The sequence below is a fragment of the Lygodium microphyllum genome, chromosome 5 (assembly GCF_053477565.2).
Source record: "Lygodium microphyllum isolate KBCC chromosome 5, Lygodium_microphyllum_v1.1.10, whole genome shotgun sequence".
NCBI lineage: Eukaryota > Viridiplantae > Streptophyta > Polypodiopsida > Schizaeales > Lygodiaceae > Lygodium > Lygodium microphyllum.
This window is the reverse complement of record NC_141139.1, coordinates 8,172,692-8,198,888: the sequence shown is the minus strand read 5'-3', so window position 1 is coordinate 8,198,888 and position 26,197 is coordinate 8,172,692. Positions and strand designations below refer to the sequence as shown.

Below are 26,197 nucleotides of genomic sequence, written 5' to 3'. Positions count from 1 at the left end.
ACTACCACCCACATCATCAGGCATCATCCATTGCTGTCGGTCTATCTCCTAACTCTCTAGTAATTAGTGTTTGGAGTTTTTCTAGTCTTTCATCCCTCTAACTGCCGGTCACTGACTTGGGATCTGTCTCCGGTGGACGTCACTCTCCAACACTCCATTGCTCTACCCTTGGGCATTCCGTACACTCTTACATTCATTCACTTCAAAGTTTCTTCTCTCTATGTTTGAGTTTTACTCGTCACTGTCTGAGTGTTTGCGTTTCAATCTTGGTTGTACATGTTGTGTTTCCTCAATGCAAATCCTCACAGATCTTCATACTCACTTCTCGAACAGGGACAAAAGTGTTGTCACCAATGGTGACACATCCTCCTCTGGATCTTATATCCTAACGCCGATATTGGCTCTAAGTCATGTGGAAAGAGACCCCACTATCCACGAGCCAAGGCTTCTCCTCAAAAAAACAAGCAAAAGTTGTATCCTCCACCTTGAACAAGTGTACGAAGAACGGACTTAGTGGTAGCGGATGCAGCCTTTGAATCCTTGCACCCCTCACTAATGGGGGTACTTCTGCGAGCACTTTTCCTTCAGATGAGTGCCCTTTCTACAATGGGGGCACTTCGGTTCTTCTTGGAATCCTTTGAATCATCCTTCTTGTTCTCCTATTTCTTGGCATTGAACTCCTACATCTTTCCTCCTCCCAAACTTGCGGCGAAAGCCTTCATGGAGTTGGATCTACTCGCACCTATATCTCTAAGCCACTCCTCCAATAGTACGGCATAGTCCATTGTTGATCCGACTTTGGGATCCTCCACCACAAGACAAGGTACAGGATGGGAAGCAAATTCCCAAAGATCAAAGGTGTCAAGAACGCACTCCACCTTACATTGTGGTTGGAACCATCCAAGCGGTCCTCTTTGGGCAAAGAAGGAAATACGGGCACCAGCACTAAGGGTGCCATAAGAGGCATCTTAAGACCAGGGTAACGACTCTTCTAGGATACATGGAGGAAGGGGAAAGAAGAGGGCTGCTATAAAACAAACTTGGCGACCTCCATTCTTCTCAATCTTCGCGATAATCTTGCCGCCTTTTAAAGGAATGATAAGAATGCTCATCCTCTGAATCATTAAAGCCTGCAAACTAGTGATAAGACATCTTTTGTGACCTACAAAATACCCAAAAAAGCTATAAATAGCTGGCAACAGCCAAACCTAGCCAATCTATCCAACTAAGTCGACTACAGCCTGCCCAACTAGACTAACTACAACCTAGCCAACTGTCACGAGGACATGAAATTTTATTGTTTTAATTCCCAACCAACTATAAATAACTGGCAATAGCCAAATCTCGCCAACTTGCCCAACTAGACCCCCTACTACAACCTAGCCGACTGTCACAAGGACATGAAATTTTATTGCTTTGCTTAGCATTTGATTAAAAGCTAATCAAATATGCAAAGCGACTTACACATGTGAGGAGCACGTCAATTATTTCATAGTGTGGGACCCAAGACCCCAAGTAGCAATTGGTGCTAAAGGCAAAAGCAATAAGCTATGCTTGTGGTACTCAGTGTCAGATTTTGGACCAGACCAATTTATTGGCTGCTAATGTAAGTGGTCACAGTAGAGACTATGCATTGATTAATTAATTAATGTCGGTTCAAGGGCTAATAAGTACTGATGCAAACTTGGAAGACAAATTGCATTGTCAATTTAATTATTGGTTAGTGAAATTAATTTTTTGAGCACTAGAATAATTATTAAATTAATTCTTACAATTATTTAAAATTTAATTTAATAAGTTGCATAATGCTAAAAAATGAGATTAGAATGCTTACTTAGCAAAACTTGCCCATACAAGTGGAAAAAACGTTTTTGGAGGCTGGTTGGAAGTCTATTCTAGCCACTGTGAGAGAGAAAAAGGTTGTTAGAGAGCAACGAGATGCTATTGATGTGATTTGCAACCACCAAATACCAATCCTACAGCATGTGACAGCAATTTGAAGCCTTCCAAGTGCAGGTGATAAGGAGTAGCAGTCTTTCTGGTAGTCCTAAGCTGTAGGTGACAGCTTCTACGATTGTTTGAGCAAGGGAACAATAATTTTTCAGCATTTCTCACAAACAAAACTCTTGAAATTTCTCTCTGCAGCATTCTCTCTCATACTACAGCCATCTCTCAAGTTATCTCAGTAAAATCCAATTATTTGAGTTATTAGAGGTGAAAATATTGAAAAATCTCCACCTCGAGATGTATGCTCAGAATTGAGGGCCTCGGACTTGAATTCCAATAACTAAAATTAAAGAAATTCAAGGAGATTCAAGAGGCCAACTAGCCCATATTTGGGGCTTACTTTGTATTTCAAGGAACAGGGTAAAGGCCAATCCCGAAGAAAACCAAGGGGCAAATTGGTTTGAAGGCTTGTTGGTCAATTTCGACAACAAGAGGCATTTGGATTGGCATAAGAGATCAGAGGATCTTAGTTATACTCCATCCATTTGCAATTAAAGATAAAGAAATACCACAAGGGGCGCCAGTTTTGGGACCAACAAGCTATCCATTGTCCAAAATTAAAGTGGTAAATTTATGCATTTCAATATATGTGATTTATTTACTTGCTAGTGTTAAATCAAGTTATTTACCACCCTATCCGAGGAAGGCTACTGTCACCGATTGCAATAAATGCAACAGGCAACAATAAATGCTACAAAAAAAGGATGCTAACGTGGCAGAAATGCTAGGGTGGATGGGCAATGTCTAGCAGATAGAGACAGGCAAGGAAATGCAAAAAATGCCCAAGAAATACACACTAATTGTGCATAAACATAAGAAATGCACGAAAATGCACATTAAACTGTCAAAGCTCCAATTGTCTCCGTCAGACTTTGATAGAAGCTCACAATAAGGAGACGACAAACTAACAAGCCCTAAAATAGGCAAGCTAAAAAATCCGTGGAAACAAGTTTCATGGGCTCAATAGCCCATCTAGAAGCCTTGCTAGGAATTGAATCACACTCCTATTTGACAGGAATTGAATCACACTGCTATTTGCCCCAAATGCAAGATACACAAGGGAAATTGCTCACCCCAACATCTGACTGGTCACAAGCTGCCTTCTGAAAGTACTTGTAGTTGAGGTGGCTGAATCAAGCATCTTGTAGACATCATTCCCCTCATGCTCTTGGCACAACACCTATCTTGTTATACCATGAAGAACCCTAAAGACGTTTGCATCAAACTCAACTATGAGACCAAGCCCACAGATTTTACTCATTGAAAGAAAATGATAGCCCAAGCCTAGTACACATAGAACCTCCAAAATGTAAGCACCACCTTGCCCATCCGGAATAAGTTGCATATCACCTTTACCCTAGATAGGATTTAAAGAGCTATCACCAATGTGAATATGCCCATGCGACAAACGCATGTGGGCAATACCATCTTGGGAAGGAGTTGTTTGGTGAAAAAAGTCATTGTCTATAATCCACTCTCAAGTCTAACGGGCCTTCATTGCTGCATCTGGTGCATCCAGTATAGAAGACTCAATAACTTCTAGAAGAACAAATGCCACTGATGAGAGAGCATCCACCACTCTTGACGAACTAGACTCCTCCATAGTTTTCTCCTTCTTGGTGTTCTTGTCCTTGTCGAGGCAATCTTACTTCCAATGATCTATCTTACTACATGTATAGTAAGTAGACTCCTTGTCTTTCTTGATTTTATCCTCCTATTTCTTCTTGTTTTTTTCTTTCTTTTGGGAATTAAAACCAGCCTTCCTTCTCGGATAGGGTGGTAAATAACTTGATTAAGCACTAATTACAACAAGCATCAAATTCACATAAACTGAAATCCAGTTATTATTACTTAATCTTGGAGAATGGATACACTGTTGGCCCAAAAGTTGGCACCCCTTGCAGTATTTCTTTATCTTTTATTGCAAATTGGATGAAATACACTGAGATTCCCTAAATCTCCTTCGCTCTCCAATTGCCCCTTGTTATCACAAATGACCAACGAGCCTTCAAACCAATTCACCTTTCGATTTGGCCTTCAATCTGCTACATGGAAGACAAATTCTACCCCAAACTTAATGTTGCCTGACTGGCCTCTTGAAATTCTCTAAAATCCCCAAATTTCAGTCCCTGAATTTCAAGTACTAGACTCTAATTTCTCAACACTGTTCCTAGAATGGCTGGTAAACCCTAAGTTATGGTTTAGCGGTAGAAATTCTTCAATTGCACCCTCTTGGAACTAAATTTGGCTGAGATCTCTTGAGGGAAGCTATGAATTGACTGAAAGAATCAAGAGGAAGCTAGAGAGAGAAATTTCAAAGTTTCATCACCAAAATTGACTGAAATTTAATATTGCCCTGCCGCAAATGGCTGATTGACTATAGCCCACCATCAACAAAATCCCCACATGCAGTCAACTGTCCTTGTGGGCCCCAAACTTGTTATAACTTGCCTGCAAGGGTTGTCACAAAACTTCAATGGCCTCCTAATCAATTGGAGCCAGCCCTTTGACAACCTCCAATGGCTGGGTTGATCACCAATCGCTAGAAAATTGCTGCAGCAGCTCTCACTCCTCCTCTCCTAACCTCCACAATGGTAGAACAAAGCTCCACCTTCTAGTATAGCTTTTCCCTCACTTGCATGGGCAAGTTTTACCAAGTGGCAACCTTCCAATTGCATTTTCCAACAATTTTAAGCTTTGTTAAATTTAAATTCAAAAATAAAACTTTGGAAATTAATTTAATAATTAATTCTTGCTCAAAAACATAATTTTACCAACCAACAATTAAATTTCCTAGGCTAATTTGTCACTCAAGTATCTCTGAGCATTTATTAGCCCCTAAACTAGCATTAATTAATTAATTGATATCTAATTCCTAATGTCACCACTGACATTAATGGCTAATAATTTATTCTAAGCCAAAATCTATCACCAAGTACCACCTAGTACCTAACAAGTGTAACTTGTTACAACTTTTGCCTTTGGCACCAACAACTAATATCTTAGAGTCCTAGGTTCCACATTGTGAAATAACTGACCTGCACCTCACATATACATATCATATTTGGACATTTGATAAACTCTCTAATAAAATGCTAAGCAAGGCATCAAAATTTCACATTCTTGTGACAAGAATTTTGACTTGTAAGGGCCTCCCACTTCGGAGGATTAAGGTTCTTAATTGCTCCTGTTGGTCCATAACCATAAGAACTAGCTCTTCCCACTTAAGCATCTCCATATGCCCTAAAGCAATTAAGGCAAAATAGAAGGAACTAAACCCGATTGGCAACTGGGATATCAAAGTCATTACCATATCTTAGGAAGTAATAACCTTTCCAGCACCTTGAACCTACATCTGCAATTATTGGAGTTTGTTAGCACGCTCTTGTGTGGAGGCCGACTTGTTTGGATTCAAAGGTCCACATTTGAACCTCCAAAGAAACCCACTTCATCAGTATCATCCAATTGTAAAGCTGGTCCATACCAACTCTAGCCATATCTCACGAGCACTTATCAAATGCTTAATAATGCTTAATGTAAGTAATCATGGCCGATGTGCAAGAGAGAAACACGAACAAGCAAATACGACCATTCAATTTTTCCCAATGTGCATGAGCTTTCTCCAACTGCAACTTCTCCATCTAGGAAAAAGTGTAGAAGGTCCTTTGATCGAAGGACGGTCTATGTCTTCAAGCTGGAGCTCCGTCAAATCATAAGACTCTAAGATGGATTCCATCAATACCTCCCATATCCTGTAATTTTCACCATCAAGCTTTTGATCCTAGGGAAGAATCGGTAGAATCGAAACCTTTTAGTTCATAATGGCTTGAAATTCCATCTTAGCCTCTAAAGACATGATCAATAAAGAACCCCGCAAAAGGCAACCTACTAGGGCTTCCTTCATGTTAGAGTGCAATGGTGTGAAAACGTATAACCGAGACTGAGAGATAGAGTTCATAGAGAGAAAAGAAAGAGAGACAAAGGAACACAGATTTGTATGAAGAATGTTGAGTAAGGAATATAGATATGTACACGAGCATAGTCGTATGTCTACATATCTCCACCTTGATGATGTCGCTTTGCTATACACCTCAAAGTCTACAACAGCCAAAACGATCTCTGCCCCGAACTAAGTCTGAATTTGTAATCAAAATGAATACCAAAGTGTGCTAGAAATCTACTATTTATAGTAACAAAAATAGCAATCGGCCTGCCAAATCTGGCCGATTGCACCAGACTTGGCCAACTGCATGTACAACTGTTGTTGATGTGGCAATCTAACATGGCACTACTGACATGGCTACCTGTCCAAGGGATGACCAAATAACCATCTCGCTAACACCCCCTCTCAGATCCTAGATACAACAAGAGACTAAAGAATATTGAATACAGACGAAGTAAAACTTGGAAAAGCGCCTTCATGAACAAAACTCTCTTTGTCTTGCAGAAAACCACATTGATAGTCTCATCCAAACGCTTCTCCCAAAGAAAATGGTATTGGATCTCAATATGCTTCGTCCTAGCATGAAACACGAGGTTCTGAGCCAAGGCAATGAAACTTTTGTTGAGTCGAACACACCAACAGTCAAAACTTTGATCGGACTTCTATTGTTTCAAAAGCTGCAACTCACTTTTTCAACAATCTCTCATTGTCTCTCGACACTCCACTCTAACTAACCACGCATCCTTCTCTCTATTCCAAGAAAGTAAGAACACAAGACTAGCTTCTAGGTGTAGTGAACTCGCCGACTTACCTTTCCATGTTGTAGTCCAAAAGATTGAAGGCTCAAAGATGGTTCCACAACAACGATCAACATGATCCAATGCCATCGCTCTTTCACATCTACCACCAAGTACACCAACTAGTCCAAAAGCTAGTAGAGAAGGAGCAGAGAAATAAGACAATGAAAAGCTTCACTCTCTCTCATTCCCTCTCAACAATGGAGGCAAGATAATAGAATAGAAGAAAATAATAGAAAGCTTCAATAGTTACACTCATAGATCTTCCGCAGCATGGATGCACCAAAAGGGTCAATACAACTCAGACCTCCCAACCTTATATAGGCACAAATTAGGATAAAAGTTAGGTCACCTCTCTAGGACGGCATACTGTTTTACGATTAGGGTTTACGCCCCACTTTGTGTCTTAGAGTTTGCGCCCCTGTGAATTAGGGTTTGCATCCCTTTTGCGTTTTACGATTTCCACCACTATGAATTAGGGTTTGCACCCTCTTTTGGGCCTCCTACCCCCTTTGTAGGATCTAGGCAATATGGGTTTTCAATCCATCTATGAGTCCTGTAAGCCAACATGTGCTTTCCCTAAGGGGTGTGTCTACTTACGTGTATGGTGACTTGTGCACGTGTAGGTGGAATTGGAATTCAGAAGATGGATTGAACTTGAAGCACGCTTGAGGACCCAAAACCATGAATAGTTTATGGTGCAAATATTATGTGAGGATACGTGCATACATACTGTAATACATAGTTAAAAGACATGCTATGGAAAGGATACATTTCCTAGTTGTCTTCATCATCTTCCTTATGCTACGGCACCCTTGTTCTCTTGTATCACATTCACTCCATAATTCAAAACTTCATCATTCCATTCATCAAAGTTTCTTCTCTCTTCTCTTCTCTCCTCCATGTTTGCCGATTTCACTCCGTGTTCCTCCCCGCAAACCCTACTGTCTCGCTGGTACGTCATCTTTTTACAATTGCTCAATACAAGATCCCTAGATCTAGGGTTCCCCTCAGGAACCACAAAATCGGCCCAATAAGTTGCCTATAATGGGTAGCATCCGCCAAAGGAGAATCCCCCTCAGGAACACGTTATTGTATCCCCCTCAGGACCCAATAAGCTACCTATAACGGGTTCCTGAGGCGGATACAAGATCTAGGACCCAATAAGCTGCCTATAATGGGTAGCATCCGCCAAAGGAGAATCAACATGGGTTGTGGCCTTCCAATTTGGATCCATAGGAGTTGATAGTAGAGACTTGCATTCGTCCATCTCAAACGTAGTTAAGAGCTCCTGCACATACTACTACTAAGAGATGAAAATCCCCAACGGACTCTAATAGATCTCATGCCCTAAGAAGAAATGGAGAAGTCCCATGTCCGTCATCTTGAACTACTCGTGAAGTGCTGCCTTGGTTGTCTTGACCATCTATATATGATCACCCGACAAAATCAAATCATCCACATAGAGCACAAACAAGGCATGTGTCCCCTCTGAAATGTGGACATAAAGCTGTGGATCGGCCGTGGAGAGCCGGCACCCCAACCTCTAGGAGGAACGAGTCTATCTTCTCATTCCAAGCACGAGGAGCTTGTTTGAAGCCATAGAGAACCTTCTTCAACCTATATACCTATCTATCTAATGAGGAAAAGCCAAGAGGCTGCTCAACATAAGATACAGAGACATATGAACTGCGGCCGAGGACATATTTGTATTCCTTACTCAGCATTCTTCATATAGATATACATTCTTTTGTCTCTTTCTCTCTTCTCTCCATGTTCACTCAATCTCTCAATTGCGGTCATATGCTTCCGCACTGCTACACTTTGACATGGTATCAGAGCATCGTAAAGACTGATTGATCATGGGCATGGGCAGATTTGAAGAGGAGTTTTCAAGCGCAACACAAGGCTACGTTTTTAGCATTCAAGGGTGAGCGGGAGGGCTGCGCATTGAAACAAAGCTGAGGAGAGCGTGAGTGTGCGGGAAAGAAACGAAGTTGCTGATTCTGTTGCGGATTGTTGTTGTATAGGAAGGAGGAAGGCTGCATTCTGAGCCTTCAATTATAGATTTTTGTTGTATAGGAAGGAGGAAGGCTGTGTTTTGAGTCTTCAATTATAGATTTTACATTTTCATTGCCTTCGATGGGTGAAGGTGCGAGATAAGCGAAGAAGAGCCCTAGTAGGCTGCGTTTTCACAATCCAAAGGGGCTGCTTTTGTGTTTTTGTAGACATTTTAGGTGAAGATGTCTTTTGAGGCCGATATGGAGTTTTAGGCGATTATGGATTGGAAGTTGCCTATTCTACTGGCTCCTCCATTAGATCAGAAGCTTGATGGCTACCGCATCTTGCGTGTTATGATGCTTGCCATCTTGGAGTTCTATGATTTGGCGGAGCTTTTTACGAAGGCCATTGATTGTCCTACATCGAGAGACGAGTCCAAACTTTGTGCATGTGATCATGCGGAGTTGGCCAAGGTTCAAGCACATTGGGACAACAAACAGAATGTCCGCATCTGCTCTTTTCTCTTCCTTTCATGTACTCCAGTCGTGATTGTCCATATTGAACACTTGATGGTGGCTAGAGACATATAGCTGGAGCTTGATTAGATGTACAACCAAATGGCCGTTATGAAACGGGTGTCTTTGGAGAAGTAGATGAGGACGTTGAATCCTTCCAAGTCATCTTCTATGCAGGAGCATCTGAACAAGCTACGGTAGCTTCGGATGGAGTTTCAAAATGCAAGGAAGATTATCACATCCGAAGACATGGCATTAACTCTTTTGTCATAGTTATTGCCTAGGTTTGGTGCTTTTTACTCTGCCTTGATTGCTTCAAGGCGAGAGTCGACTCTTTGGTGGGAGGAGTTGGTTCGTATGGTTTTGGACCAAGAGGAACAATTTAAAGGATAGAATGTTTTCAAGTGGGAGGCATTGACAAGTCGGTTCTCTCAAAAGAAGGAGAAGGACAAGAAGAAGAAGAAGAAGGATGATAAACCAAAGAAGGACAAAGAAAAGGACTCTACTTATCACATTTGTGGCAAGACAGGTCACTAGAAGAAGGATTGCTATGACAAGGATAAGAAGGACACTGAGAAGGAGAAGGCTTCAAAGGATTCCAGAGCGGTGGTGTTTCTATAGGTTACGAGGAGATTGGGGTCTACAAGTTGAAGTCTCCTTCTGCCTTGACTTCTTTTCTTCTTACTTCATAGTTCAAGCTATGGCATACTCGATTTGGCCATGTGAATTATGACTATCTTTAGAGGGCATCTAAGGGACAACTTGTCTCAGGCGGTGAGCCAATAGCCTTGTATATCCTGTATTCATGGAAAACAACATCATGATGCCATGCCTAGCAAGGCTTCGAGGCGGTCTTCAGCACCCTTGGAGCTTGTTTGTACAAATCTTTGTGGACCTATGTGGACTGAGTTCCCTAAGGGGAGTTTGCATTTCATGCTTATTATTGACGATTTTAGCAGGTGGACATGGGCATACTTTTTGACGCTGAAGTCGAAGGCCTTCTCCAACTTCAAGGATTGGTTGCTCTTCGAGGAGAACCAATCAGGCCGGAGGTTGAAGACCTTGTGGTTAGACAAGGGAGGAGAGTTTGTTTCTAATGTGCCTGCTAGATTTTGTAAAGATCGTGGTATTCACCAGGAGTTTGCCAACACAACCACACCTCAAGAGGATGGCATATTGGAGCGAAAGAACACGAGTGTGAATGAGATGGCTCACATCATGATGGAGCATTGTTAGACACCTCAGTGTCTTTGGGTTGAGGCTATGGCTACTGCTGTCCACATCCTCAATCGGTCACCTACTTCGGCCATGGTTGGTATGACCCCTTATGAGGCTTGTTTTGGAGCCAAGCCAAATGTTTCTTATTTTAGGATCTTTGGGTGTGATGCTTATATTCATATCCTAAAGACTCGGAGGAACGAGTTTGAAGTGGCTTCGAAAAGGCAGGTGTTTGTGGGCTATAGCTTGCAATCTCAAGGCTACAGCTTGTATGATCCCATTAAGTGAGATATCTACGCAAGTCATGATGTGCGATTTGTGGAGGTTCGAGCTTTAGAGGGGGGTGAGGAGCACCCTGTACTTGGAGATCTAGAAGATAGTTGGGCACTAGAGACTGTTCCTTTGGAGCTAGTGCCTCTTGGGGATGCTTCTTCTTCAAATGAGGATTCTTTTTCACCACCGGCCACCCCACATGAGCCCTTGTCAGTGGATGTTCTAGAGATTTCAGCAGATGGAGAGCGACGAGGAGTGATCCGGCCTCCTTCTTGGGCATGTGACACTCTGTGAAGCAGGGATTGGAGGGATCCCTGAGGAGTGGCAGCCACAAGATGGTGTGTGGCATTCTCAAAGGAACCAAGCCCATTCCATTGAGCTTGTTTGTTCTAACTATTGGCTGATGACATGTCTTATGTAGGATAGAGAGCCCATCTTTGTGAAGGAGGTTTTGCATTCACAGCATTGGAAGAAGGCTATGGAGCAAGAGTTGAATGCTATTGAGTGGAATGACACTTCGGATCTTGTGCCTCAACGTGTTCATAGAAAGGTGATTGGTGTCAAATGGGTCTTCAAGACCAAATATAACAATGGTGGTACTTTAGATAAGCACAAGGCGCGGCTTGTTGACAAAGGGTTTTGCACAGTGGCCAGTGGTGGATTTCCATGATACCTTCACACCTACAGCTCGGATGGCTATCATTAGAGTCATTCTTGCATTAGCTAGCCATAGGAAATGGCGAATTTATCAACTTGATGTGAAGTTTACCTTCCTCAATGGTGATTTGAAGGAGCAAATCTCACCTTAATGATGTCACCCTACTATACACCTTGAAGTTTACAGCAGCTAGCACGATCTCTGCCTCGAATTGAGCCAAATCTACAATCAGAATGAATGTCAAAGTGTGCTAGAAATCCGCTATTTATAGCATAAGAAATAGGCAGCAAACATAGCAATCCACCTATCAAATCTGGCCGACTGCACCAAAACTGGCCAACCTATCCAACTGCTGCTAACGTGGCGATCTGATGTGGCTGCTAACATGGCACTGCTGACGTGGCTGCCTATATCCAAGGGATGACCAGATAACCATATCTCTAATTCTTCACTGGCCCCAAACAAAGGATAACCACCGAAGGCAATTAAAAGACCAATCTGCTTCAAAAGGCTAAAAACGCAAGTCTTTCCCCTACTTAGATAGCTCTTTCTACACACAACAACAGCAAATAAGAGTCCTTTCCCACACATCTCCACTCATTCTAGCCTTGTATTGAAAAGCAGCCAGGGCATCAAACAAAGGGTGCGTATCGATTGCCCAGTGGCTTACCAAGTCTACAAAGTCAATGGTTATCTTACCAAGGGAGTCCAAGTGATCACCCTAGAGCGGCCAAGGTATCAGACACAAGGTGCTCGTCATCTATCCAATGGCCTACCACAACCTACAAAGGCATATGAAACCAAAGGGTGCGTATCGATTGCCCAGTGGCTTACCAAGTCTACAAAGTCAATGGTTATCTTACCAAGGGAGTCCAAGTGATCACCCTAGAGCGGCCAAGGTATCAGACACAAGGTGCTCGTCATCTACCCAATGGCCTACCACAACCTACAAAGGCATATGAAACCACATTAACCTTTTTTTCTTTTTTTTAAAGAAAAACAGACAAACTATCCCGACCACTCAAGGGTGTCGATGACGAGGGGAAAAAAAGAAAGTATGTATGTGTCATGGTAAGATAATGAAAGAGGGGCTGATAAAAACAATTCAGGATGCGCTCAGGGATGCTCTAAACAATAAGATGCAAAGAGTAGTGCTACATGATGAGAATGCGAATGCAGTAGGTGCCACTTGGATAGTGTCCCTTGTGGGAAAATTGTTCACTTGCCCGAGCTCTACACAATGAGATGCAAGGAGTAATGCTACATGATGAGAATGCACATGCAGTAGGTGTCACTTGGACAGTGTCCCTCATGGGAAATTGTTCGCTTGCACAAGGGCTCTTTTACAAAGATGATGATCATCATGTAATTCAAAGGGGAGTTACAACAGGGAAGGAAGACTGATGTCGAGGACAAATGCCAAAACCTGTAGAATACCAAGAAAGGATAGGAACCCCCTCTCATCTGTAGATGTCAATGCTGAAGAAGGAAGAGGAGCTTGATGTCGAGCTTCGTATGGTGCCGAGAACCATGATGAATCTAATGATAAAGGTAGACCTAACACCCCTTAGCCACAAGAGCCAAAGGAGAATAGCCATCGCATATGTGGAACATGCCCATACTCAATCTCAAAAGAGGGCTCCAATGCTAACCAAGTGGCGTAGGCAAGCCCAAATCTCAACCTCAAGAGATGGCTCCATGCTAGTCAAAAAACGCTAGGACAGCACTCCACCATGCAAATAGATTGAATGGATGAAGGAGGAAGACCTGACCCTCCCGAACTGGAAGAGCAAGGAAAAGTCAGCCACCAAGGCTGTCGGAATGTGCCCATACTTGATCTCAAGAGAGAGCTCCAATGCTAACTAAGTGTCGTAGGCATGCCTGAAACTTGACCTTGAGAGATGGCTCTGATGCCAGCCAAGAATACAAAGGTACAATTACCACAGTAACGGTCCACCTATCATGAAAAGTAAACAAACTAGTAGTGTAGGAAATGATGGTTAATTGATAAAAAACACCTCAGCAACCTGGATGGGTTTGTCTAGTTGAGACATGTGGGTATTATTATGTCTCGTGTACATAAATCCTCTCAATCTAGATGGGTTTCCTCCTACACCCAGAGGTTATTGGGATAGGACCCACACCAACAAGATAACGTAGCACATTGCATGGAACTTTTCCTTTGTTGCTTGCATACCTGGCAATTTAGAGCATGATTATGGTAGACCTTGGGGGTTCCTTTGTTTCATAGCCTTTGGGCTTTTGTATACATGACCTGACAGTTTCAGATATCTGAAATTCTTCTTCTTTGTTCCATTGTACTATCTGTTTTAACGTAACATAAGGAACCTTTTCTGTAGGAAGAAAACATAATCATAGATACTACTTACAGGTATTTGCAATAAGGTACCTCCTGCTTTCAGATCCATTGCAGCTGTTGAATCTTGTCCATAGTTTCCAATACTTGGCATTGTATCACTTTTGAATTTCAGGCCTTCTCTATTGGTAAGGAAGAACTTGCTAGAAGATTCCAAGTCACCGCCATGCAACCACCTTAAGAACTACATGGAGCATTCGTGGAAATAATTGATAAGTGTTTTTGCTAATCACCATACCTGTGACTTTCAAGCAGACATCACCAATTTTTGCTAACAAAAAAAATCCTGTATACCTAGATCTGGAAATAGTCAATAGTAAACATACCTTGTCATGCATACTAGTATTTGCATTTGTGTCAGCATGAGACAAAATTGATCTCACTTTGCCAAAATTTGACCAGACTTTTGCTTTCCCTGGCTTTCCACTAGTCGTTGGCTGATAATTAATCCTCTCTTCTGACCAAGATGAAGTTTGTTCCTTCGTATGTGAAAAGCTCTATCACAATACATGTGGATCATAATTTCAGAACTGAAATTCAAGACTACTAGCTTTCCGTGGTTGTAAAGTGCAGGACACTCATGCACCAACACTCAGACAGGCAAATTTGAGATGTATAGGCAAATTTGGTAATTACTCATCATTTCATCATTCTACCAGCAGTTCACTTTCTCAAGGTTGTAGTACATCATCATTCTGTCAGACATAGCTTTCAGGTCTTTTACCACACATTCACTTGCTCATGCACTATTATGCCACGTGTCTTTACTGTTTGAAAAGGAACTCAATGTCAAATATGAGCTATCACATTTTTATTATTCTTACCAAAGACCATAGATTCAAAAAGCCATAACATTCTTAATGTCACGAGAATGTACAACATGAGTGTGACAAAGCATAAGGATGTAAACATCCACAAACAGTGACCTAAAGCATAATCAGTGGCATAATGAGGATTTGAAATGACTCTAAGAAAATTGAAAATCCGCTTGACCAAAGTCTAAGAGATTACTAGAAGCATTTGTAGACTAGTATGCATGTGAGGGGCTGATAAAATGCTTTGTTGCATCGTCAATTAACAAAGTCTATTCCATGAGTTGAGTTTTAAAAGTAATATTGTACTCATCAAAAAGAACTCTTGAAGACAACAAGTTGAACAAGCATCAAATGTAAAAAGAACATGAGAATGAAACAACATGCAAGAGAGATGAAATAGCAAAATAAGCTGGGCAGTTATACTGCCAAGAAGCTATAACAATGCATAAAAAAACAAGATGCCTCATGTCAATTGTACCAAAAGTTCAAACATCTCACGTGACTCAAATCAAGATTTGGTACAAGAGACACATGACATACAAAATAGCAAACTAATCAACTACAGAATGGTGCCATTAATCAACCACAAGGTTGCCAAAAGTGGATTGAACAATGGAAGCATAAACAGATGCTGTAATAAACTGTTGAACACAAGGATAGAAAAGAAAAACATAGAAGAACATAAGAACACAGAAAAAGAGAAGAACTCAAAAGAATGCTCAGGAAATGGAATCCATACACCAAACACGAGAATGACACGTACAACAACGAGTCATTGGCTCGTAGGCACTAGCACCAACTCCCTCTCTCCAACAGAACTTGTGGTGATGATTGATATGACTATAGCGGAGGAGCCTAAAACCAGCATAAAATGCCCAAATAAGTATCATCATGACCATAGAAAAATCCCTAAAATACCTAGCCATGCCCGACATAGCTCGACTATTAGCACCCTCTCTCAGATCATGGGTGACTTGATACAATAGAATACAATGATAAAGGCTAATCATAGTCTTGGTGATGGACAGCAGCAGCTCAGCTTCAGAGTGAGTGTGCACGACAGTAGAGAGAGAAAGAGTGTGATCACAACTCGATACACGATTGATTGCAAAAATGAGGTACAAAGTACAAACTACAACCCTTAGACTTTAGGGTTGTGTGAATGACTTAAAGTGCGTTCACACACAGATGTGTGTAATATGCACTAAGCGACCAAAGTGTGTAACATAAATTTACAGATGAAGAGTAATGTGACTAAGGGAAAAAACATCTCCTACGGAGAGTAAAAAGTACCCAAGTATCCTACGTCCAGATAACTGACACTCCTGTGTAAGCGTAGGCGTGAGTAAAATCCAACAAACCACCCCGGAGTGATAAGTGATCAGCATACAAGGATCATCCACCAAAGGAGACCAAATTTAAAGCATTGTGAAATACTTCAAATTTGTTGCGAGGAAGAGCTTTGGTGAAGATGTCTACCACATTGTTGTTGGTAGGAAAGTAGACAAGGTTGATATGCCCTACATGTAGCCTCTCTCTGACAAAGTGATAATGTATCTCAATGTGTTTTGTGTGTGAATGAAACATGGGTTCCATGCCACTGCAATGACTCTTTGAATGTCAGTAAACAAAGGAGTAGGCTCCGTAACATATACATCAAGATCAGCCATACACATTCAATTGTAGTAGTGAAAGCCAACAAACGTCTCAGCCATACACATTCGATTGTAGTAGTGAAAGTTGCCTTGTATTCAACTTCACAAGACGATCTGGCAACAGTGGATTGTTTCTTGCTAAGCCAAGAAATAAACAATTTTCACTTATAGAGTGGCGAGAATCAAAATCTCCAACCTAATCGGAATCATTGTGAGCATTTTACTGCAACGGCCCCCCCTTGGCATAAAACAATCCAAGAGTCCTAATACCCTGCAAGTACCAGAAAACACACTTCAGGGCTTGCCAATATTACATGTGTGGGCTGTGCATATATCTGCTCAAGGCTGAAATTGCAAATTGAATATCTGGCCTTGTGTTACATAAGTAAATAAGGCATCCCAACTGCTAGAGCATATGTATGAATGTCAAACATATCACTGTCATCATCCAAAGATAGCTTAAGTCCAATCTCCATCGATGTGATTATTGGCTTCTTGCAATCTTGGAAGCCAAATCTCTCGAGGAGTTTACCAATATATATGGACTATGACGATCCAATGCTTCTAGTATCATGAATAAGCTGAATTGCCAAATAGTAATGCAAAGGCCCCAAATCAAACATATCAAAAGTCTGCTGTAAATTTTTCTTAAATGCTGAAATTTAACCAGCATGTGGCCCTGTGAGTAGGAGATCGTCCACATACAGACAAACGACCAGCAAGAATCCCCCCCCCCTTTACATACGTAAAAAGTAGACTCTGATGAACTATTAATGAAACCCTTGGCTGAGTAGAAAGGCATCAATTTTGGCCAAGCTCGTGGAGCTTGTTCCAAACCATACAAAGCCTTGTTCACCTTGCATACCAAGTGTTTGGATCCTTTAACTACAAAACCCATGAGTTGCTGAACATTCACATCTTCCTAAAATCCCCTATGTAAAAATGCAATTTTAATGTCAAGTTGGCACACAATCCAACCATAATGGGCAGCCACTGCAACCATACACTTGATGTGGTCATACGGGATGGAGGAGCAAATGTCTTCTCATAATCAATGCCTTTCTTTTGCACATAGCCTTTTGCCACAAGCCTAGCCTTGTACTTATTAATGGATCCATTCGCTTTTAGTTTCAGCTTATATACCCATTTAGTACCAATGGCTTTCTTTCCAACAAGCGATATAACTAAATCTCAAGTTTGATTCTTCATGATAGAATCATATTTAGCCCGCATTGCTGCCATCTAGTGCACACTCTGTTGTGCATCCTCAAAAGAATCAGGCTCATCATCAACAAGTGTATTTGCTGCCATAACAAACTCCATAGCATTGGCATGATCATGTAGACGTGTTTGTCTTCGAGTACAACCAGTGTTGCATTCCATGTACGTACGGTACCGTACTGTATGTTCATTTTGTCAGAGTGCAGCGGTGCGGAAGCATAGGACTAAGAGTGAGAGAACGCAGAGAGAGAAGGGAGAGAAAGAGACAGTGTACAATGAAGATCTGCTGTATAAAGAATGCTGAATACAAAGATATACACGGGCGCAGTGCGCTGGACTGCGTGTCTCCACCTCGACGATGCGACCTGCTGTCCACCTCGAAGTCTGCTGCAGTCTGCACTGTCTGCTGTCTGAAATCTATGAACAGAGACAGAAATCTGCACGGCACCGGTCTGTAATCTGCGACAGAGAAGAATGGCCAGACTGCTGGAGACGTCGACTATAAATAGTCGAAAACAGCCACGAACTGGGGCGCCAGAAATAGGGCGCAGCCTGGAATAAATCGGCTGCAGGCAGTCGGACTGCCACGTGGCAGTCCGACTGCACAGTCCGACTGTGCAGCAGCCTGCTGGTCCGACTGTGCAGGCCTGCCCTCTAAACAGGCTATGATCTCTAACACCCCCTCTCAGAGCCTGGACAGGGCAGAAGCCTGAGGGATCTGGAATGTTGCCGAAGGAGAGCCTGAGGAAGCGCCTTCGTAAACAAATCCGCAAGATTGTCCTCCGTCTTGCAATACTCCACAGTGATGGTCTCATCCAGAAGCTTTTCTCGGATGAAGTGGTACTGGATCTCAATGTGCTTCGTCCGGGCATGAAAAACAGGGTTCCTCGCCAAGGCAATGCAACTCTCATTGTCACATCGCAGCAATGTAGGACGAGTCTGGGCGAACCCAAGCTCCTCCAACAATCTCCGAAGCCACACAACCTCGCATGTGGTGGAAGACGCGGCCCGATACTCCGCCTCAGTAGACGAAAGGACTGCCGTGGGCTGCTTCTTGCTACTCCATGAAATAACACCTGCACCCAAAGTAAAGCAGTAACCTGTTGTAGACCGCCTGTGGTCCACGTCACCGGCCCAATCCGAGTCGCTCCAACCTGCAAGTACAAGATCTGACCCATCTGTCCCTGCAGGGTAATGAATCCCCAAATCAGACGTCCCCCTTAGATACCGAAGTATCCTCTGAGCAGCCTGCCAATGCACCGTCTTAGGTTCACTCATGAACCCTGCCAAGAGCCCAACAGCAAAACATAGATCAACCCTCGTGTTGAGAAGCCAAATCAAGGACCCTATCAACTGTCGATAGCGGGACACATCCGCCAAAGGAGAAGCTGAATGGGAAGTGGCCTTCCAGTTCGGATCCATAGGAGTAGAGAGGGCCCGACAATCTTCCATCTCAAAAGACACCAAGAGCTCCTGTACATATCTCTGTTGGGAGAGAAAGATCCCCCTCTGAGATTGATAAATCTCATGGCCTAAAAAGAAATGGAGTAGCCCCAAATCCGTCATCTCGAACGTCCGATGTAAAGCTGACTTTGTCTCCTGGACCTGCTGTGCATCATCACCTGTGACAATCAAATCATCAACATATAATACAAACAGCACACAACCATCCTCGGAAGTGTGAACATACAGCTGCGGATCGGCCTTGGACCGCCGATATCCCAACTGAGACTGGAGGAACGAATCAATCTTCTCGTTCCAAGCTCGCGGGGCCTGCTTGAGACCATACAGGGCCTTCTTCAACCTGTAGACTTTCCCATCTGAAGAACCAAAGCCAGGAGGCTGCTCAACATAGATCTCCTCCTTCAAATCACCATTGAGAAAGGCCGACTTCACATCCAACTGATAAACAGGCCATCTCCTATGGCCAGCCAAAGCAAGAACAGCTCTAATGGTTGCCATACGAGCTGTGGGGGCAAAGGTGTCATGACAGTCAATCCCCGGGCGCTGGGCAAAACCCTTAGCAACAAGGCGAGCCTTGTGCTTATCCAAAGTACCATCACTGAGATATTTGGTCTTGAAGACCCACTTGACTCCAATCACCTTCTTCTTCGGGGAGCGTGGCACAAGGGACCAAGTGCCATTCCTCTCAATAGCCTCCAACTCAGCTTCCATAGCTTTCTTCCATGGGGCGGACTGTAAAGCCTCCTTCACGGAGGTGGGCTCTCGATCCTGCATAACACGGGACATCAAACAATAATTGAAGCAAACAAGCTCCGAAGAATGCGCCTGGTGCCTCCATGACCGCCGCGGACCATCCTGCGGTCCCCACTCCTCAGGAACCCCCTCGATTCCTGAATCACGAAGTGTGTCACGGGCACAGCGAGGAGGAGGCCGAACCTCCCCTCGTCGTTCTCCATCAGTAGAAGACTCTGGAATATCCACCGGTGGTAACTCCTCAGAAGGGTCCGGTGGAACAATAGACTCTGTGTCAGAAACAGAATCATACTCAAAAGGCACAGGCTCCAGTGGAAATGTAGAAGGAGCCAAACTCTCCCCTGGATCTCCAAGAACGGGATGCTCATCACCCGTTGAAGAAGCCGGAACCTCCACAAACCGCACATCACGGCTAGTATATACATCCCGCTTGACGGGATCATACAGTCGGTAGCCTTGGGACTGGGAGCTGTAGCCAACAAATACCTGTTTTCGGGAAGCCGCTTCAAATTTGTCACGGTGAGTCTTGGGAATGTGAACATAGGCATCACACCCAAAAACTTGAAAGTAAGAAACATCTGGCTTCGTCCCAAAATAAGCCTCAAATGGAGTCATCCCTTCCACGGCCGAAGTAGGGGATCGATTAAGGATGTGGACTGCAGTAGCCACAGCCTCGGCCCACAGAACCTGTGGGGTCTGTCGGTGCTCCATCATAGTGCGCGCCATCTCGATCACACTACGGTTCTTCGGTTCTAGAATACCATTTTCTTGAGGAGTATTGGTATTGGTAAACTCCTGGTGAATTCCTCTATCTGCACAAAATCGAGCAAATTCATTAGACACAAATTCACCTCCCTTGTCGGATCGCAAGGTCTTCAACTTCCGGCCTGATCGGTTCTCCTCAAAGAGAAGCCAATCCTTGAAGTGCGAGAAAGCTTCTGACTTTAGTGCCAAAAAGTAGGCCCATGTCATCCTGCTATAATCATCCACGATCAGCATGAAGTACGAGCTCCCACGCAGGGACTCATTCCGCATAGGGCCACATAGATCCGTAGATACTAACTCCATCGGTGAAGTAGACCGCCGCGAAGCGGTGTGGGGAATGGCATCTCTATGCTGCTTCCCCCGTATGCAGGAGACACATGGCTGCTGGCTCACCACTATATCCGGCAACCCTCGAACAAGCTGTCCACGTGACGCCTTCCGAAGATAGTCATAGTTCAGGTGACCAAACCGAGCATGCCATAACTCAGACTGTGACTGTGAGGTAAGAAGAAGAGAAGAGAGGGCAGTGGAAGACTTCAGTTTGTAAATGCTGTTCTCCTCATATCCAGATGATAGAACCTTCCTCGATTCATGATCAAGGACTCGCACAGTAGAACTGTCAAATTCCACCAAAAGACCAAGGGAGCAAATCTTATGAACTGAAAGGAGATGGTACCCTAATCCTGGTACATGCAAAACCTCTGAGGTATGGGTGCCACCTCGTCCATCCGGAATAAGCTGCATCTTACCCCGACCTGCAATAGAAACTGAAGAGCTGTCTCCAATGAGAACCTGCCCACGCGAAGGTCGCAGCTGGGCAACACCATCTGATGAAGGAGTCATGTGCCGTGAGGCACCACTATCAATAATCCACTCTCGAGATTGGGGAGCCGCCATCGCAGCATCAGAAGCATTCGGTGAAGCGTCCTCAATGACAACTAAATGTAGAAATGCAGCTGATGAGGGTGCAGCCACCGCTCCAGAATCCTTGGTTTCCTTCTTCTTGGTGTCCTTCGAGTCTTTGTCAGGGCAATCCTTCTTCCAATGGCCAGTCTTTCCACAAATATGGCATGTGGAGTCTTTGTCCTTGTCCTTCTCCTTGTCCTTCTTGGACTTGTTATCCCCCTTCTTCTTCTTTTGGTCCTTCCCCTTCTTCTGAGAGGCTTGACCTGTCAACGCCTCCGTCTTGGAAGCATTCTGTCCCTTTAACTGTTCCTCTTGGTCCAAGACCATAGGAACCAACTCTTCCCACCGAAGAGTAGACTCTCGCCCCGAAGCAATAAGGGCAAAGTAAAATGTACCGAATCGTGGCGGCAACTGGGACAAGAGTGTGATCGCCATGTCTTCGGAGGAAATCGGCTTCCCCGCATTCTGAACCTGCATCTGTAGCTGCCTTAGCTTGTTAATGTGTTCCCTTAGCGAAGAAGACTTATTGACGGACAAGGTCCGCAACTGTACCTCCAAAGAAACCCTCTTCATCAGGGTCATCCGATTGTACATTTGATCAAGCTCCAGCCATATCTCACGAGCCACCGTCAAGTGCTCGATGTGAGCGATCACGGCTGTAGTGCATGATAGAAAGAGAAAGGATCGAATCCTGGCATTCAGTTTGTCCCAATGAGACTGGGCCCTGGCCAACTCCGCATGAGCATCGGAAGAGAGTTTGGACTCATCTCTTACCGAAGGCCGGTCAATATCTTCCTGGACCAACTCCGCCAAATCATAGGACTCAAGGATGGCCAACATCATAACGCGCCAAATGTGGTAGTTGTCGCCGTCGGGCTTCTGATCTGTAGGAAGAGCCGGTAGGACAGACACCTTCCGGTCCATAATCGCCTGGAACTCCAAGTCCATCTCTGTAGACATCTTCACTTGCAATGCCTTCTCAAACGCAAAAGCAGCCCCCTCTGACTGGGTAAACTCAGCCTGCTAAGGCTCTTCCGCGTCCCGAAGCTTCTTCACCCGCCGAAGGCGATGAAAAAGCAAAACCTGCACTTTTAGGTTGAAAACTCAAACTTCCTCCGCGTCAAGCAGCAGTAAACAGCAGCAAATCCACCACCTATACTCCTTTCCTGTGCGCCCACACTCGTTTCAGCCTTGTTCCAAGGCGCAGCCCTCCTGTCTGCCCTTAAACGCAAAAAACGCAAATTTGTGTCGCGATGGAAACTCCACTTCAGGTTGATTCTGCGCTCAGTCAGCCCTCAAACACTGCTCTGATACCATGTCAGAGTGCAGCGGTGCGGAAGCGTAGGACTGAGTGAGAGAACGCAGAGAGAGAAGGGAGAGAAAGAGACAGTGTACAATGAAGATCTGCTGTATAAAGAATGCTGAATACAAAGATATACACGGGCGCAGTGCGCTGGACTGCGTGTCTCCACCTCGACGATGCGACCTGCTGTCCACCTCGAAGTCTGCTGCAGTCTGCACTGTCTGCTGTCTGAAATCTGTAAACAGAGACAGAAATCTGCACGGCACCGGTCTGTAATCTGCGACAGAGAAGAATGGCCAGACTGTTGGAGACGTCGACTATAAATAGTCGAAAACAGCCACGAACTGGGGCGCCAGAAATAGGGCGCAGCCTGGAATAAATCGGCTGCAGGCAGTCGGACTGCCACGTGGCAGTCCGACTGCACAGTCCGACTGTGCAGCAGCCTGCTGGTCCAACTGTGCAGGCCTGCCCTCTAAACAGGCTATGATCTCTAACACATTTCGTACGGTACAGTATGGTTTGTGCACGTTCATCCTGTACCAAAAAAAAGACTATTTGAAATGTCCATTAATACACTTTTTTGAAATTTTTCCCTTTTTTTTGGCTTGTTACACATTCAAACTTCTCTTCTTTCACACTTCTCCCTCTTTCATAGTTCTTCCTCTTCTCTTATCCCTTACCTCAACCCTTATAAAAGGGCAATCCCATCTCACCGCACAAATCAGCCTCCATCTTTGTCAATCTCCCTCTCTTGAGCTCAACTTTCAATCACCCTACTATCCCTCTCCCTTTCTCTCGCCTTCTCTTCCTCCTATCCCTATCCCTCTGCCTCTTCTTGTTCTTTCTCTCCCTCTCCTTGTCCCTTTGTCACCTTCTCTTCCTCTCTTCTCCCTACCCCTCTCCCTCTCCCTCCCCCTCTTTCTCTTCCTCTCTATCCCTCTCCCTCTCTCTCACTTTCAAGTTTCATTCATACATATTACACCCTCTCCTTTTCCAAAATCCCTCTTCCTCTTCCTCTCCTCCTTTCTCCTCATTCTTCTCCACAATGCCTAGGCCTAGGGTTTCTAATCATCCTGAAGGGGTGTAGTGGGTTCTAGGTTTTCTTCTTCATCTGATTCCTCTATATATCCATAGACTGTGCCTTTGTAGCTTGGTTTTCTTGGAGGCTCAATGTCTTCTAGACTTAGGTCAGGGCAGTCTTCTTGGATGTGTCCTAGCTCATTACAATGGAAGCATTGATAGTAGGGACATCTCCTACGGATGTGCCCTATCTCTCTACATGTATGGCATCTCTTACCCTGATCTCGGGAATCATTCTTATCACAATTGCCCAAATTAAGTTCTTGGACGATTGGCTTTGCTCAAAGTAACGCATCTTGCAAGTCCGTTGGATGCATTACTTCAAGAGAATGGTTTAGAGGAGTCTTTAGGCCATGGCAAAACTTGGATACTTGCTGCGCAATATCCATAGGTGGTGCATATTTTAGTAGGGTACTGCTATACTTGTATGGATGAGGCTCACCTACCTCACCTCATCACCCTCTCACACTCTCTCGCTAGCACTAGAGAGTCATGAGGAATGACCACATCACCTACACTAGAAAGTAGAAGCACCACCAATGGAGGAGTCCGTATCCTACTTCTTCTTCTTCTTTTTCTTCCTTGAAGCCACGAACTCTTTGCAATCCTTGCACAAATGTCCCTTCTTACCACAATGATAACACTGGATCTTTGACTGATTATTCCTATCACCACTCTCTAAAGCTGTAAAGGCCTCACTAGATCCACCAAACTATGATGGAAGCCACCCCTATAACCACAAAGATATCTCGTGCTCAACTAGCATCAAGGACATCTGCAGAAAACTAACAGGTGTCGATGACATTTGAGCCCTCAAAGCATTGACCTTGCCATTAGACCCCGAAGTGAGCTTGTAGAGCAAAGTCCCCACAAGATGAGCCTCTAGAAAGGCAGACTACATGTGTCGAAGTTGGTCTTGTACCTATGTGACACGAAGTAAGAAAGACTGAATAGTATCCTAAAGCTCGAACTTCATCTGCAAGAGCTATTAATAAAGAGTGACCGCATGCATAGGCAAAGGTTCCTCATACAATATCTAAAGCTTTGCCCGAATCTCCAATGCAATCTTGCAGGAGGTGACCGCCGCAATGACTTCTTTGGAGATACAACGAAGAAGAGTACAATACGCACGAGCATTATCGTTATCCCGTGTGAGCAGGGCTTCTTCATAGTTGTCCTCAACGAATTCAACTAGAAGAGTAGGACATGTAGGATGCTCAAAAACTCCAAACACCACATACCATAACCGCTTTTGCACAAACAGCATTCAATGTGAGATAATCAAGGCCATGTAATTTGTCATCAGTGAAACAATAAGGGAAAACCATCTAGAGAGGATAGGAAAAGAAAAGAGAGAAAAGAAGAGGAGGAGAGAGAGAGAGAGTATAGCCAAACCAAGAGCATAGACTATGCAACAGAATTCACAAGCAATGGATAAAGGGAAAATATGGACCAAACACAGCAAAAATTAGCCCGATACACTGTCGCCTAGCCCACAAGCACAAGTAGCAAAAATGCAAAGGCTGAAGTCAAAATGCAGTCAGTAACTACAATAAATGCAGTCATCCTGCATAAAAACAGGTTGCCTCAGTCTGCTGTCCCCAAAACGCATATAACAAATTGCAAAATGCTAAGAAAAAGATCAGAAACAAGGCCAAAAATGAGCAAAAGATGGACACCCAGGCTGGAAATCAGTTGGAGCAATCAAGAACAGGTCCAATCGGCTGCAGAAAAGCCAAAACTCAGACCTGAAACAATAGGAAACAGCAGCAGGAACCCTAATTCTGAAATTTGATACCATGTCAGAAGTGGATCCAGCAATGGAAGCATAAACAGATGCTGTAATAAACTGCTGAACACAAGGACAGGAGAAAAACGCAGAAGAACAAAAGAACATTGCAAAGAAGAGTACTCAGAAGAATGCTCCAGAAATGGAATCAATAAAACCAACACAGGAATGAAGCGTGCAACAATGAGTCACTAGATTGAAGGCACTGGCACTGGCTCCCTCTCTCCAACAAAACCTGTGGTGATGATTGATATGACTACGGAGCAAGAGCCTAAATAAATAGGCCAAAAAGAATACAAATAATGCATCAGGTCGGCCAGAACAAAATGCCAAAATAAGCATCATCATGACCATAGAAAAATGCCTAAAATACCTAGCCATGCCCGGCTCAGACTCATGGGCAACAATGCAAACATCTCAACAAGGAGATTTCAAGCATCTTTAAGGATAAGCCATCATTTTAACAAGGTGACATAATTGCTTTATCAAGCACAAGCTTCCTTTGGCAAAGTCTAGGGCATCTCCAAGGATCAAAGTAATTGAAAGCAGTAACTAAGCAGTCCATTCTCCAAAGTGACATCAACTTGCTCAAGGCCCTCCACACATGCATTGAGTTCAAGTACTCACTCGGCAAAACATTTTGCTTACATTATGGAT

General features: G+C 43.8%; 1 protein-coding gene across 3 annotated transcripts in view; it reads right to left on the bottom strand.

Moving 5' to 3' along the window:
• LOC148035492 (uncharacterized) overlaps nt 1–26,197 on the bottom strand; it is a 161,288-nt gene that overhangs the window by 117,700 nt on the left and 17,391 nt on the right. For 2 of the 3 annotated variants that reach the window (XM_087677451.1, XM_087677453.1), the window contains exons 2-3: nt 14,116–14,286; nt 13,803–13,973 (exon numbers count right to left, since the gene is read on the bottom strand). In XM_087677451.1, the coding sequence (XP_087533577.1) occupies nt 13,803–13,973; nt 14,116–14,286 (342 nt within the window). The remainder of the gene's footprint in view (nt 1–13,802; nt 13,974–14,115; nt 14,287–26,197) is intronic. The other variant, XM_087677452.1, reaches the window with a different exon arrangement.